General features: G+C 38.2%; 2 protein-coding genes across 2 annotated transcripts; one reads left to right on the top strand and one right to left on the bottom strand.

The window, feature by feature from the left end:
- Positions 1-484: 484 nt before the first annotated feature.
- On the bottom strand, positions 485-7,677 carry LOC107717798 (mothers against decapentaplegic homolog 4-like). Its single transcript, XM_016524669.1, has 11 exons — positions 7,606-7,677; positions 5,793-5,967; positions 5,624-5,647; positions 5,161-5,352; positions 4,522-4,737; positions 4,244-4,348; positions 3,599-3,652; positions 3,334-3,517; positions 3,079-3,247; positions 2,687-2,825; positions 485-1,568 (listed from the first exon to the last, which is right to left on the bottom strand). Exons 1-11 carry the CDS (start codon positions 7,675-7,677, stop codon positions 1,357-1,359), a joined length of 1,542 nt encoding a protein of 513 aa, XP_016380155.1. The 3' UTR covers positions 485-1,356.
- Positions 7,678-11,634: 3,957 nt separating this feature from the next.
- LOC107717806 (chromatin target of PRMT1 protein-like) lies at positions 11,635-14,385 on the top strand. The gene is made up of 6 exons (XM_016524675.1): positions 11,635-11,664; positions 11,745-11,859; positions 11,968-12,121; positions 12,217-12,370; positions 12,449-12,580; positions 14,040-14,385. Exons 2-6 carry the CDS (start codon positions 11,795-11,797, stop codon positions 14,228-14,230), a joined length of 696 nt encoding a protein of 231 aa, XP_016380161.1. The 5' UTR covers positions 11,635-11,664; positions 11,745-11,794; the 3' UTR covers positions 14,231-14,385.
- The last annotated feature ends 716 nt before the right edge of the window (positions 14,386-15,101 follow it).

Here is a 15,101-nt window from a genome sequence, read left to right as displayed (position 1 = left end):
GCACTACTTGAAATAACCACTAGGTGTCCTCACTTCTGTCTCAGTGTCACGGCTTATTAAGGTTTCAGCATGAATGTAAGTGTCAAGACTGTTTTGAAACATAGCTCAGCACTGTTTAATATCCCTCATGTATAGCCTAGCAGACAAAAATCCCAACTTTTATCTCTGTGTCACTGAATTATAAACTATTATGGTATTCATAAGTCGATTGTCATTAAAACTGCAGATTCTTTGATCTCACTTGAGTCTTTGGTCTCATTTCAAGATTTGTCAGATAAAATGTACTGGCTTGTATTATACAGCACATTTTCTATCCTCTCTGTTAGCTGGTTTTAAATGCATTTGTTCCTGGACGTCCTGTCTGCACTCAGCATTCCGATAAGCTGCCACTAAAGGAACTAAGATAAATCCGATTGAGTAACACATTTCATTACACCAAATACACAAAATAATGTTCTTTTTAGCAGCATCATACGACCCCTTTAACACTCAGAGACCGAGCAGAACTGCAATGTTCGTATAAAGCAATTAAATAATACCCAATTTAAAAAAATGTGAGAAAAAAAAAACCTTAACAGTAGATAACACTCTGAAATTAATATATTGAATGTACATAAATTTGAAACCATACTTAAAATGGTGACCATTCAATTAATAGTACAAAATATATTCAATTATATTAAACTGGCATTACATTACTGCACACTTTGATGTAAATATTACAGTAAATTGTTTAACTTCTTAACCTCATTGGTTAAAATACATAATTTTTCAAAAACATTTGTGTGCTAAATTGTTGTCAATTCAAAACTTTCACTATGCGTTTTGAAAAATAGTAGTGAATTTTTGCAACGCTAAAAGCCCAGCATTCCATTTTTGCAACATTTTGTTTTAAATTACACCCCAATGTAAATTTTGCTAAATGAAATGGTATTTATAACTAATGGCTTCCTAAAGATGAAAAACATATAATTAATCTCAATGCTTGGGTCTCTGAGGATTAAGCATATTAACGGTGTTATATTTTTAGCTATATGGATCTTTCTCTCCCTCTTAACCAACATACTTTCACCTCTTTTGGACCTCTATTAGTGTGAACTCATCAGTAGGGCCTTTGGTCTGTGTTACCGTGACAACCAAGTCAACAGCACCCGAGAGTGGACTAAACACTGGTCAGTTCAGAGGCACATTGCTGGCCAAGGCTGTGGAAAGATTGTGTGTGTGTGAAGGCTTATGTGTGTATGTGGTACTTTGAGTCACTGTTTGCCTGTGTAGGTGTGTGTGTCTCTCTCTTTCTCTCCATCTGTCATCCTCGCTGTTTTTGTGACAGGGCATGTATATTTTGCAGTCTGTGGGTCAGTTTACAGGTCCGAGGTCAGCGAGGGGCATGGTGTGCAGGACCTCGTCTAGCAGCTGCAGGGCACGGTGTAGATGAACTTCCACCCAGCACGGTGTCTGTTTGATGGTCTGTCGAGGGTAGTCCGGTCCCCAGCCCTTTACAAAACTAAGCCGCAGGATACACAAACGCCGCAGGTCATCAACACCTATCCCAGCTGCCGCAGACAGACCTGTGAAAATGTATAAGGAAGAGTGTGTATTACAGGAAGCAAGTAAGTTTATTTCAAGACTAGGGCTGGATTCTGATTCACTAGTTCATGATTCGATTCAGATTCTTTTGGGAATATTTCCATGATTGTGCTAATTTTGCTGACATATGACAAAAATTCTTTCTCCGTTATAAATTGTAACCTTCCAGCTTGGAACAATAAAAAAAAAAAAAGATTAATTTTAATAATTACCAACAGAGTCCAAACTATGCAGTTCAACTGCAATTTGAGGGTCTTTTTAATCATTTTTTCTTTTTTAATGTGTCACGCGTTTCCACATTTGACTGCCTTTCCACACTGGGCTGTTTGTCTGTTTTATCTTGTATAAATGTGTTTTTACGTCATGAATTTCAACTGGACAATTCATTTTTGCGATTCCTGTTGGTCTGCAGAGGTGGTGTGCCACGCTATGCTGCTTGTTATGGTCTTTCATCTGGCCTACCTGAACCCGCTGACCTGGCGGTGTTTGTGGTGTGGACGCCGTGGACGGGGTGTCTGCTTCACTGACGTTGTGTCATCGAGTGTTCCCGTTTGCTGCTTGAGGTCCTGGAGTTTGCACTCATTTGGACCTCGAATGCCACAGAGGTTGTTCGAGGTTGTGTTCATGTTTTGCGCTCAAGCGCTTTGAGCTCTGGAACAGCGCTATATAAATTTAACATTATTATTATTATTATCGTTATTCATTAAAAGGACCACTTCCAAAGAGTCAATAGTTTGTGAATAGGACTACACTGGTCGTGCTGTATGTTCTTGATTCACTACAAAGAACCAGTTCGTAAGAGTGATTTGTTCATGAATTGGACTACACTGGCCGAGCTGTAGGTTTTTGTTTCACTAAAAGAATTGCATTGGCATTATTTACTGTGCACATGCTTTTCATCACATCATATTCAATTCATAGTGCAAAATTGGGTAAATTACTTCTTTTGCTGAGGGGCTTTAGAGTCAGCACACTGCTGATGAAAAGCAGTTCAGGAAAGACTGGCACCACAGTAAACAGAATGGTTGTGTTATTGAGATCGTTCAAATGTTGATCACATTTAACTGGAAAATGAATGTTTTTGGGACCAGCAACTCACTGATGGCTGGAGCGATGCCTCCAACACTGCCAGGCCCCGGGATGTTCCCAGCCACTGCTGCAGCCTGAGCAGCCACAGCTGCCTGTGCAGTCGCCGCTTGCTGCTGCATCTGCCTGTGACACTGACGAAGATCAAACACCTGGAGGAATAAAATGGGATTAGTTCACCAGCACTTGGGACAAACTGATCCAAATATTTCAGTCCTTGTCCACAACTTTATGCTTAATTTTACATATGTATGCTTGTTTCCTGAAAATAAACATGTATAATGCTGCCAAATGCATATGTTGTCTATAATGCACAAAGTTGTTGCCCTTCTGGTTTTGATGTCTGATATGATTTAATTGCAAAGAAGAAAGCAGTGCTTCGGAGTGATGTCATTAAAGGTGCACCTTAATGAGGGCTCCTGGGTAGATCTTGTGAACGGCATCCCCTGGCGCTCTCCCTGCCTCTCTGTCCAAGTAGTAACTTTGCACGAATACAGCATGGTCACTGAGGCAACGCATCCACACGTCCCCCTCCCCACGGCACTCCAGCTGAACACCTTTACCAATGTGAAGCCTGTAGGGTAGATGTCAGGTGTTCAAAAACTTGAATCTCCGGCGATGAATGAACGTGTATAATTATCATGTTGAATGCACACTGACCGTGCCCTCTCGCTGGCATCAGTTCTGTGAACATTGCTAAGCTGACCCAAACAAAAGCGGTCCCCACCCGAAGGGTCCACATATCCATCCACTGTCACCACAGGACAATTGGCTAGAACCTTAAACATCTCCCCGACCTGCACGTCCATCTCGAAGTAAGAGATTGAGCACCAGAACTCTGGGCCTGTGGCGCACAAACAAATGATACACAGATTTAACAAAGAGTGTGGTTTATGTAGATGTACAGTATGTGTGTGTGTAGTACCTGGATGGTTGGAGACTGGTTGAGGGTATGAGGCTGGTGTGTGATGCTGAGACCCTGATAACAGAATAAAAATAACATTAACAAATAAAAACACAATGATACGATGATAGTGAGAAGTATACATATAATAGTTTTATCATTACATAGAGACCCATCATTGTATATAATTACGATGACAAAAATCTACGTGACAATTACTAAATGTATTACATTTTATGATACATTTCTGATACACATGCATTTATATTATTTATTATATACACTACTGTTCAAAATTTGGTGTCAGAAAGATCTAGTTTTTTTTGTTTGTTTTTAAAGAAATCGAATTCAGCTTTGCCAACACATGCATAGATTACATTTTAAAATAGACTATTAAAATAGAAAACAGTTACAATAAATTGTATATATTTCATAATATTACTGTTTTTACTGTGTTTTTTATTAAATAAATGCAGCCTTCATGAACATATTTCTTTCAAAAATAAAATTAAAAAAAATCTTACTGACCCCCAAAATTTGAACAGTAGAATTTATATAAATATTATTAGGCATTTTATTTATTATATGAGATAAAATTATTTTACAGTGATTATTATCTATATTTTACAAAAACCATGTGTTGACATGACATGTAAATGTACATACAGAAGTGGCTGGTGTGAGGGGGAGGGGCTTGCTGATGACTCCGCCCATTCTGCTGTGGTCCAGCAGGAGTATAGGAGGCTGTGCTGGTCCCCGTCCAGGTTGTTGCTGAGATGTTTAAAAATAAACACACTTAATATGATTTTCCATTATTTTCATATATCAGTCTTTCACTGATAATGTCATATAGATGAACTGCCTTACAAACATGTAAAGTCATGATAAAATTCAAAACGGTCAATAGTGAACATATGACCCTGTGATTTATAAAAATAACTCACTGTGGTAAGATCCCTGTGTCTGTGTGTGCTTGGAGGTGCTGTATTCACTCTGGCTGACGGAGGGCTGCTGGGACGAAGGCTGGCTGTGTGTGGGTGCATGACTATGTGTTGGGGTGGAAGGTGGAGAGTTGGAGGTCAAGGCCCGTCCTGCTGGTGAGGCGATCTGCAACAGTGCCTCAGGGTGTTCCGCCTGCATTGACAACCTGGATGCACTTGCTTTAGAAAGAGTTAGACAGAGAAAAAATTAGATCAATGATGTGTCAGTATCTCATTATTCTAAAAACATTATTGTTTTTGAAGACAGCATGTAAAGTTAAAGTTTGTTTTTCCATTGCTAATAACACAGGGCTCAGGTAACCCCCCAACAATGTTGTTATGCACACCCCAATTATAATCAGTCAATCAATTCATCAATATAATGAATAAAATAAATAAAAAATAAATATATATATATATACATACAAACATACATAAAAAAATAAAAAAAAGTCCCATAATGCAATTAGATGATTTCCAGTAAGATTCATCCAATTGCATTATGAGATATATGTAATAAATATATTATATTCATTTTTTATGTTTATACTGCCAACACTGGTTTGCTACAAAACCCCTTAGTCCATGCTTTGCTGTACATACAGGGTGGAGAGAGGGGCAGACTGGGGTAGAGTGTGACCGAGGAAGTGGTCCGCTGGGACGGCTCTGGGGACATCAGTCTCAGAGGCTGTGGGCTGTAGTGATCTGGAGGATGATGGTCTTGCTGTAAGGTCATACGTGACGGACCCTCCATCTGGATGCAGTTATGTATGTGCTCTTCTTTTATCAGCCTGCCTGAGGGATGAGAGCGAGTGTCAAAACATCTCTGAGCTCCTTTCCAAACTCCTGTTCCTTGTTTGTCTCTTTCACTGCAAGGCGAGTCCTTGCATGTCTCGATCTGACACATTTTATGGCATTCTCTGTCTGATTAAAGGCTGGCTGCCAGCAGCGTCGCGATCAGGGCCATCAGCGATTAGCCCGGATGAATGTTAGAGACATTCCTTCACATGTGGAGAAGAAATACAAGTGCTAATGTCCTCCACTATTTATTTGGAGCTTCACTCACCTGTGTTTGGCAAACTGAATCCCACTGAGAAGAAAGAAAAAAATATAGAGTCAAATATTCATTGCACACTTTCATTGCCGATTCTTTATCAAAATATTTCCTTGCTAAAATTATAAAAGTGATCAAATATATTGTTAGTTTCATAGTTTGTGTTTTTAGTAACACGCACCAATCCCAGGGGACACCACACGCTCATAGTGGTAGGGGTTGACACACACGTTATCGTACTTCAGATCGAAAGCATACTGACAGAACTTGACATGCTTGAGTTCATTCTTGTGAAGGTCCGGCCATCGCCACAGACGAGTGTATATGACATGAGGGAAACCCTTCCGCCCAGCCACCTGAGGAGCAATCACAACACTTCATGTCAACATACAAAAATCCTCACAATACAGTAATATAACAGGGATGGATTCACAGTCATCTAAAGTGTGAAATTATTATGTATTCTTAATTAGAGAAAAAAAAAATTTACACAGCTTTATGGGGTTGTCAACTGTATCTGAGGCTTGCATGTTTTTTCGCTTGAAGTTACATGCGATTGAGTTATGAACACTCAGCTAAGAAAAGACCTGCTGATTTTCTACCTACTGACTTCTCTATATTCTGTTGAAATTTTTGTTGATCATTTTGATCTTCTTATATTTATTTAGTGTTATTATTACTGCACTGACCGGAAAATTTTTTGGAGTGCATGCACTGGTAATCGCTTATCCTCAGTATCATATTCTTTCTCCACCCTGTCCCGAGTCCTAACACCGTTCCAAAGAACTATTCTTCTCTGAGAGAAAAATGAATTTGATGATTTTGGCTCACGAGAAAGACATAACTAATGGCTTAGAAATAGATGAGCTTGTTACACTTTTTGCCAAACGAAATAGTAGACTGATGCTGTAATGTGATGTAAAACACAACTGGAAAATGTGACAGTCATGGTCGCTCATCTCTGTTTAATAGGCCTTAAGTATAAAACAAATGTGAACATTAGGGCTCAAAATAATAATTACTATTAATGTCATGATTTATTTGCAGAATGTGAATTAGCTAAAATGTTCTTTATATACCTCTACCATTCAAATGTTTGGGGGTGAGTTAGATGTTTTTGAAAGAAGTCTCTTATACGCAATAAAAATACTGAAAAATATTATTACAATTTAAAATAACTTTTTTCTACTTTAATATTTTTTTATTGTAATTTATTCCTGTGATGTTAAAGCCGAATTGTCAGCAGCCATTACTCCAGTGTTCAGTGTCACATGATACTTCAGAAATCATTCTACTATGCTAATTTGGTGCTCAAGAAACATTTCTTATTATCAATATTGAAAACATTTGTGCTGCTTAATGTTTTGTGGAAACTGTGATTTTTATGATTCTTTGATGAATAAAAAATTCTGAAATGTAAAAAATTTAAGTGTTTTTCTTTACTGTCACTTTTGGTCAATTTAATGCATCCTTTCTGAATAAAAGTATTAATTTCTAACTGTATTAAAATCTTACTGCCCCCAAACTTCTGCATGGTGGTCTATATTTGTATACTTTTTTTCTCAGTTATATTTAGTTTTAAAGAAAATGTTTTAGAGATAAGTTTACATCATATTAATATTGTATTATACATTTAGATAACAACATTTTTAGATCATTTTAGGTCATTTTTATTGTATCTAAATAAAGCAAGCTAGATCTAAATTTAGATTCTAAAGATTCTAGGAAATTCTGTTACTGCTTCACAATGCATCCATATTAAATATTAACTAGACAAGAGTAAAGAATGGTCAAACTTTTATGGATGGATGGACAGGTCTAAAGTCAGAGATTCTCTATCAGAAAGGAGACAAAGGAACACTGAAGATAAAATGTATAGAGAAACATTTGACTCTTCTGTCAGGCCATCTTCTCTAAATCATGCGTGAGTGGCAACATACTGTGACCTCATTTGCTACTGAAATGACTTACAATTCTCCAACTAGGAGACTGACCTTCCTGAGCGAGTCAAAGCAGAGACAGTCGGTGCACAGACAGAGACAGAACTGGTCCACTGCCAAACCCATTACGTTTTACAAACTCACACACAGAGCACCATATTAAACTCTCAGAACTCTCTCATTTTCATAAACATCGCATTTCACCACTAACAAACCCTAATAGCTGTGCTTGACATGAAACAGAGTTCAGCTCAAATTCATACTGATGCACAGATACTTTTACAACTTGTTGCATAAATGTCCTACTTGAACACATTGCACTCATGCTTCAAATACTGACACAGTCGTCTCTCTCCCACATACACAGACTGTGAGACAGACAGGTTTAAGCTTGGCCCTGCCCCTTTCCTGTGTTTCAGACAAAACAACCCTTCCTCACCCTCCACCCGCCTCTCTCCCCGTCTACAGCTGGGGGAAGGGAAAACTCTGTCTCACTCTCCACGGACCTCTCTTCTCTCTGAAACCATGAAATGACTTTTTCATAGAATTAATGCTACGCTTGATTATTCATATTATTATTTTGAATTGGCTTTTATTTTTATTTTTTCAGCTTTCATTTTAATTTTAGTTTTACTAATTTTGTTGCATGCTTTTGTCATTTTTATTTGATACATATATTTTATTCGGTTTACTCAGAGACAGTATATAGTTTACTGACACAACTATTAATTACTAAATACATAAAACACAAACAGCAAATACATGTAAGTCAATATAAGAACTACTTACAATGCAGTTGTGTCACATGTGCGTACTCTTCTGTGTATGTCTGCGCACGTCTGACTCGCTCGCCTACTCTCGCGCGTTTATCCACACAGAGCGCGAGAGACTGAAACTGAGAGGTAACTCCCCTAGCGACACAAATGCAGAGTTATTTGTCAAATAAATCAAGCACAGTAAAACTGAAATCTGAAACGGAGACAAAGACCAACGGCCACAATTATGTAACGTAATGTAAAGCAATGTAGCTAAAACACGCAAATAAATAAAATAAATACAGTTTTATGCAAAAGTTTGGGCACCCCTGATAATTAGACTATCATAATTTTAATTTATAATCTGCTAGGTTTTCGAAGCAGCAACTTCATTTGGATATAATTTATACAGTAACATTTCAATTTTGAAATAACATTTATTGAATCAACAGAAACAATGCAATATGAATAATAACAACAACGGACCGGTGCAAAAATTTGGGCACCTCAGTGGAATAATAATCACATCAATATTTACTATAGGCACCTTTTGCTAAAATAGACACTTCTTATTGCCACTGATAAGTCTCTGAATTCTGCTGACTGCCGGTTTTTACTACTCTTCCTTGCAAAATGTCTGCTGGTTTGATGGCTGCCGAACATGGACAGCCTGCTTCAAATCAATCCATATATTTCCGATGATATTCAAGTCTGGGGACTGGGATGGCCATTGTAGAACAGTGTATCTGTGTCTGTGCATGAATTCCTTTGTAGATTTGGAGCAATGCTTTGGGTCACTGTCAACCCCCTGGCATAACTTCCACCTCTTGACAGAATCTTGATCATTGTTATTAAGAATCTGCTTATACCGATACCATGTGACCCTCAACTCTGACAAGGTTTCCAGTACTTGTGCCTGCCACACAGCCCTAGACTCTCCACCAAATTTAACAGTAGGGAGCAGGTTCTTCTTTTCCACCATGCAAAGCGCTTCTGGTTGTGACAACATAGTTTCATCGGTCCACAGGACATTCCAAAATAATTCAGGTTTGTCCAGATGAGCTTTTGCATACCTCCAACAACTATGCTTGTTGGCAGTGCAGAAAAGTCTTTCCACATCACCTTTCCATTGAGCTGTTTTTTGTGCAAAATGCGCTGGACTGTGGAACGATGTACAATGACATTATCAGCAGACAGATGTTCTTGGAGCTCTTTGGAGGTGGTCTGACTGTGACCATTCTAACCATTCTTCGCCTTTGCTTTTCAGGTATTTTTCTCAGCCTACCACATCTTTCCTTGACAATGACTGTTCCTGTGGCCTTCCATTTTCTAAATGTATCTCTGACTGTGGAGGCAGAGACCTTAAACCTTTGTGAAAATTTTTGTCTCCTTCTCCTAATTCATATTGACAAATCATCCTAGTTTTTAGATCATTGGGGAGTTCTTTTGAGGTTTGCATGTTGCTACTTTTCAGTAGCGAATCAAGGAAAAACGCAATTAGCTACCTTAAATATAATTTTCCATGATGGGTTGCACCTGAGTTTGCAGTGTTAAGGTTCACTGAGCCAATCAAATCAATATTGTGTTGTAATCAATCAGCAATAAGTGACCACAGGTATTAAAATAAAAACAATTGAAAGGGTGCCCACTTTTGCACAGCCTATTTTTTTTACTTTCGACTTTATTTCATATAGCTCAATACTGCTACACTAAGAATTTCTGTTTGGAAAACACCACATTATGCAGTTTTCTCTAGAAAACGAATAGTATATAACTACAATCTTTACTTATAAAGAAAGAGCTAATTATTATGAAGCCTCAGAGGGGTACCCAAATGTTTGCATAAAACTGTAAATCGGTGCGCAAGAAAATAAAATAAAATAAAAATTGTAAAACTTTGTGAAAAAGAATATTGTGCGATGATGACGACATTTTTAGTTGCTGCTCGAAATCATTTAAAGTTCTGTAGAACGCAAGTAAAAGTGAAATAAGTAACAAGAACTAACCCTGCTCAAAAACCAGGCTGGCGCTCAGCTGGTTTATCTGGTCGGTCAGCTCACTGGTACAGCCATCTAAGCCATTTTAGCTTTAATTCAAGATTATTTAAACCCATATTGATTTCATCTTAGTTTTGATTAATAATACTACGGATCAACAAGAAACCCTTACCTGGGGCTTTTTGATTTTCATTTGATGAAAAATGGATCTTTTTTATATTCAGTTAAATATGATACATATCAGATGGGCCTAAATGTTTCTATTGAGGCTTAAACATCTAACAGTACTCTAATAGTTAAATAAAAACGTTATACAACGATTATACAAAGACGTTATACAAAAATATATATTATCCAGATCATAAAAAAAACAAAAAACAAAACAAAACAAAACACAGATTGTAGTGTCCATGTGCCGCTATGTCCAGTAGAGGGCGGTACACATTCAGCCGAACCACAGCAGCGTGGGTGAATTACTGTACCAAACTCCGCGCACCTGGCAGAAAACATCCGACTAAAACTTCTCTAGTAAGGTTGTTCTGTGAGCGTGTATTGATGCTAACTTTAATGGTGGTGAATCAATTAACGCGATTTTATAAGTAATGTGTTTAGCTTAAATATTAAAATGTGCGGTTTTTTTCTGTTAAATTTTGCACGTCCAAATGTTTGCTAAGTTTTGTTTCGTGAGTGCTGAACTAGCCCAGACCAAGCGGCAACCTCCCCCTCTCTCTCGTGAAGCCAACAAGGAAGTGACTTAAACTGTAATTCGTCAACTGGCCGCTAGAGGCTGGCTGCAAAAGGGAGTCAATCCCATAGACTCCCCATGTTAAAATGCCCAACTTTACAGCAGAAAAAAACGTTTACAGCCTGGTTCAAAAAATGATTTTGGTTTATATAGCTAATCATCAGGCTCCGAAAATTCTTCAAAAAGAACACAAAGATTGGCCTTCTCAGCTGCCATAGTTGCAACTCTTGCGTCATCAGAACAGAGTGTTCAACGCACCACCGTTTCCGTTTTAAAAAAGTTTTGCACTGTTTTGTCGGGGCTGAACGCAGCCCAGATATCCACTTTTTTCTTCAACGCAGAAGTAAGCTTATGGGTGAGACTTCCGGTTCATTAGCCGCTATAGGTAAATAACGAGGAGAATAACAACGTGCAGTAAACGGTAAAACTGTTTGCACTAAAAACCAATGTGTTCATAATTAAGATAATACATTAAAATAATATGATAAGACACACCAACTTTCAATATCAGTTTTGTTCAGCTAAAAATAGCTGGACGGAGTGGACGCAGATGAGACCAGAAGCCAGACCCATAGAATTTACAAATGGCTGCGCCCATTTTTACGACAAGAAAAAGGTGGATACACTTAGAATTAGGACTGTGTAGGGTAAAGTTAGATGTCAACATTAATTTGACTTCTCACTCTACCATTTTAGCATTGGTTTGACTGAAAGTCTGACGTTTACACCGCAAGCTGGATGTGAAAATGAATCCTCTGGATCCCCAAAAGATCATTCTGAACAGCACATGCACCGTCTCTCTGCATGACCGGTGAGAATTAGTCTTGCAGTCCTACTATTTTCTAAACCGTTGTTTACAGTGCAACCACTGTGATATTGTGGTGTGCTTTAAATCGTCGTCTTGTTCTCCTCCCTGAAGCTTGACCAGTTTGTTGAAGCATCAGCCAGCAGATGTGATGGACATCACAGCCGCAGTGAACCAGCAGACTGCAGCCTCACTGAAGAAGAACCAGCGTCTGGCTCTGGAAATGGCCAACAGACCTTCTGTGTTGGCTGCCCTAAATAACATATCTGTCAGGCACATTCTGTTTATCAAAATACAAAACTCTCAGAGCCGATGTTCTCTGATAGCAGACTAAATAGTTTCTGTGACTCTTCCTCTCTGCAGAATATAAATAATCAACTGTGCAAAGTGAGTGTGAAGGCAAGACTCGGCCATCCCATGGTGAGAGTGGGCATGATGGGATTGCGGGGGCAAATGAGAGGAGGAGGAGGCGGCGGCAGAAGAAGAGGATTAGTCAAAGGATTTTACACAAGGAGAAGTGAGTGAGTAGATGAGATTAACATCAGCATTACATTAAATCTCATGTACATCCATGTATGTGTGTTTCGGTGTGCAGGCATAAGTAGTCTGCGAGGGGTAGTCTCCTCTCTAGGTGTTCAGAAGGGGTGGGGCCAGCAACAGTGTGGAGGAAATGTGATTTGGACTGGACCAATGGGAAGCAGAGGGGGAGGAGCCATTACAAAGACAGGTGAGAACATGGAGGTCTATAATACCTATCCCAATAACCATACTTAACGGTCTTTACACTTGACCACTTGTTTACTTACAAGACATATTTCCTGTATTTGGTCTAAGTGTTCAAGTGGCCATGAAGAGTGAAGACCACAAGCGTGCGGAGAGCACACTCACACTGTTATTTTCAATACGTTGCACTTGTCTGTTCAGTAGTTCCTATGTGACAGATGACAATTTAATTGTGGTGGTTCTAAATAAGGGATAAAAGCAGTTGCAAACGTTTTACAAAATACACCTACTCATCTCGGTACCAATAAAATGTGCAACACTTCACTAATTAATTCTAATTCTAGTTAAAATATAATTAATTTAACTTACACTAGCATTTTTCTTGATATCGCACTATTGCTGGGTACCTGAGTTCAATGCTTGGCCCCAGAAGTATGCAACTTGCATGCTGCCATCTTTGCGTCTCTAAAACATTAATTGTGAATAATTACTTTCATGCCGACAAAAATAACACCCTGAAAACCCCATTGCTCGATTTTACACTGAAATTGACATTTTTGAGACTGAAATGATTAGGGAATTTGTTAAAAATGAACTTCAGCAACTCTTTCCTAATGTTTGGATTCTTCAGAAGGAAATGCAGAGCGGCAGGTGCCACATCCAGGAACAGCACACGGTTTGGCAACTTACTAGCTCTTCTGTTGTTTAAATAGTAGTTTTTATCCAGCACATTTAACTGTTTTGTAACTGGGAAGGCCAAGTTTCTGATCAGCTGATTAAGTGTTGTTGATGTGTAAATCTGGGTGGTCAATGTTAATATTTTTGGTAAATATGTGTGGCATTATGGACAAAAAAAAAAAAAAAAGTTCTAAAAGGTACATTGTGCTATATTAGTACAGTGATTTAAAAAAGTTCAAAAGGTTAAGGTCAATTTGATACCTTATGATCTAACCCCTTTGAATTTTAGTTTCTTTTTGATGAATCTTTTATGCACTAATCATACACTGGTTTATTCAGCGAATTACTCTGATGAAAAAGCCAGCAACATTCACTGAAATATATGCCAGATAGCTTTAGAATTGCCTACGTATTTGATTAAATGTATGAATGTAGTTCCATTTGCTTTTTGGATGTTCAGTGCATTCAGTGAGCATCAGAAAAGATTGCAGTAATTTACCTGGTTATGGAAACACTTTAAACAAACGGGCTCTGTTCCATTTCTTTTCAAATGGTGCAAATAAATTGATTTCTTGATTAATAATTTTTGCTGTGCTCAACAACTCTGAGCACTAAAAAGCTGCCAGATTGCAGTTTCTCTCAAAAAGACATTTTTCATACTGTAGGAAAATGCATATTTGCCCCCTCACTGAAGTGATACGATTAGATTCAGTACATGCAAATGCTTTCATTGATAACCTTCTCTCTGTTTAGGCTATAAAATAACTCTCGTTTTATCTGCACAGGTGGTGGTTCTTTTATGTCTGTCAGTAGGGCGTATTCAGGGTGCAGCCGGGCCAGATTCGACAGCCACCAGATTCCTTCTCGAGAGCAGTTGGATGAACAACTGGATGACTACATGTCCATGTCCAAGATCCATCTGGACGCAGAGCTGGATCCATATATGGCTCAGGTTGATTTGGATGACATAGTGTGATGAGACCAAAGTTGAGCTCAACTGCATATTCCTTAGTTTAACCCTAACTAATGGAGCATGTAGTCTAACTTGCTCTGTTACAGGGCTATTTGTCCTTACTGATCGACTCCAGCAGACCTGAACTTATTTTATATAGTTTTATATATACCATCCTTTCTTTTTTCACAACAGGTTTTTGTATCATTCCGATTTGATTAGAATATGCAAGATTGACTGTACATATTTATATTGCTGGATTATGTTTTACAGGTGGTGATTAAAAAAAAGAAAAGTTCATGTGGAACTGTTTAAACACTCACTCTGTGGTGATCGTTGGTTTTTCTATTCTTTAATAAAAGATGTTTGCAAATTGCTGTCTTTGTCTTGGGCTTCGTTTTTTTATTTTACTTACAGGCACTGGTAAACAAAATTCTCTACAAAAAAAAAAAGTCAAACCCTTCACTTAAATGTCCGTGTTTATAACGCAAGTTGCTTTGCGATTTTTCTTGTGATTTTCTTGTATGAGCCAAAGGTGATTATTTTGAAAATCCCAGACCAAAGGTGAGTCAAATCAAAACACATCTACTAGTATCATTAATATAAAACAATTTCCATTTTGCATTCTCTCTTATCATCTGTAGTATTTTCCTGCCATGTGCAGCTGTGTAATGATGGACCGCAAAATTGTTTGTGCAGTCTCCTGTTGCTGTGGAAACAACTGAGTTGGCCTCTCTTTAGAAGTCCATTTTCACCAAAACTGTCCTTTCATGCTGTCATTTTGTAGATCAGTGCTTTTATGTAAGAACCCAGGGAAAGATGTGTTTGAGCATCCTTCAGTAGGATCCTGTTTATCCTTTTCCTCATGGTGTGTGTTACCCTGGATTATTGAAGC

Source organism: Sinocyclocheilus rhinocerous, unplaced genomic scaffold (genome assembly GCF_001515625.1).
Source record: "Sinocyclocheilus rhinocerous isolate Xijiao unplaced genomic scaffold, SAMN03320098_v1.1 scaffold1204, whole genome shotgun sequence".
In the NCBI taxonomy this organism is placed as follows: Eukaryota; Metazoa; Chordata; class Actinopteri; order Cypriniformes; family Cyprinidae; genus Sinocyclocheilus; species Sinocyclocheilus rhinocerous.
This window is presented reverse-complemented; position numbering and strand designations above follow the sequence as displayed.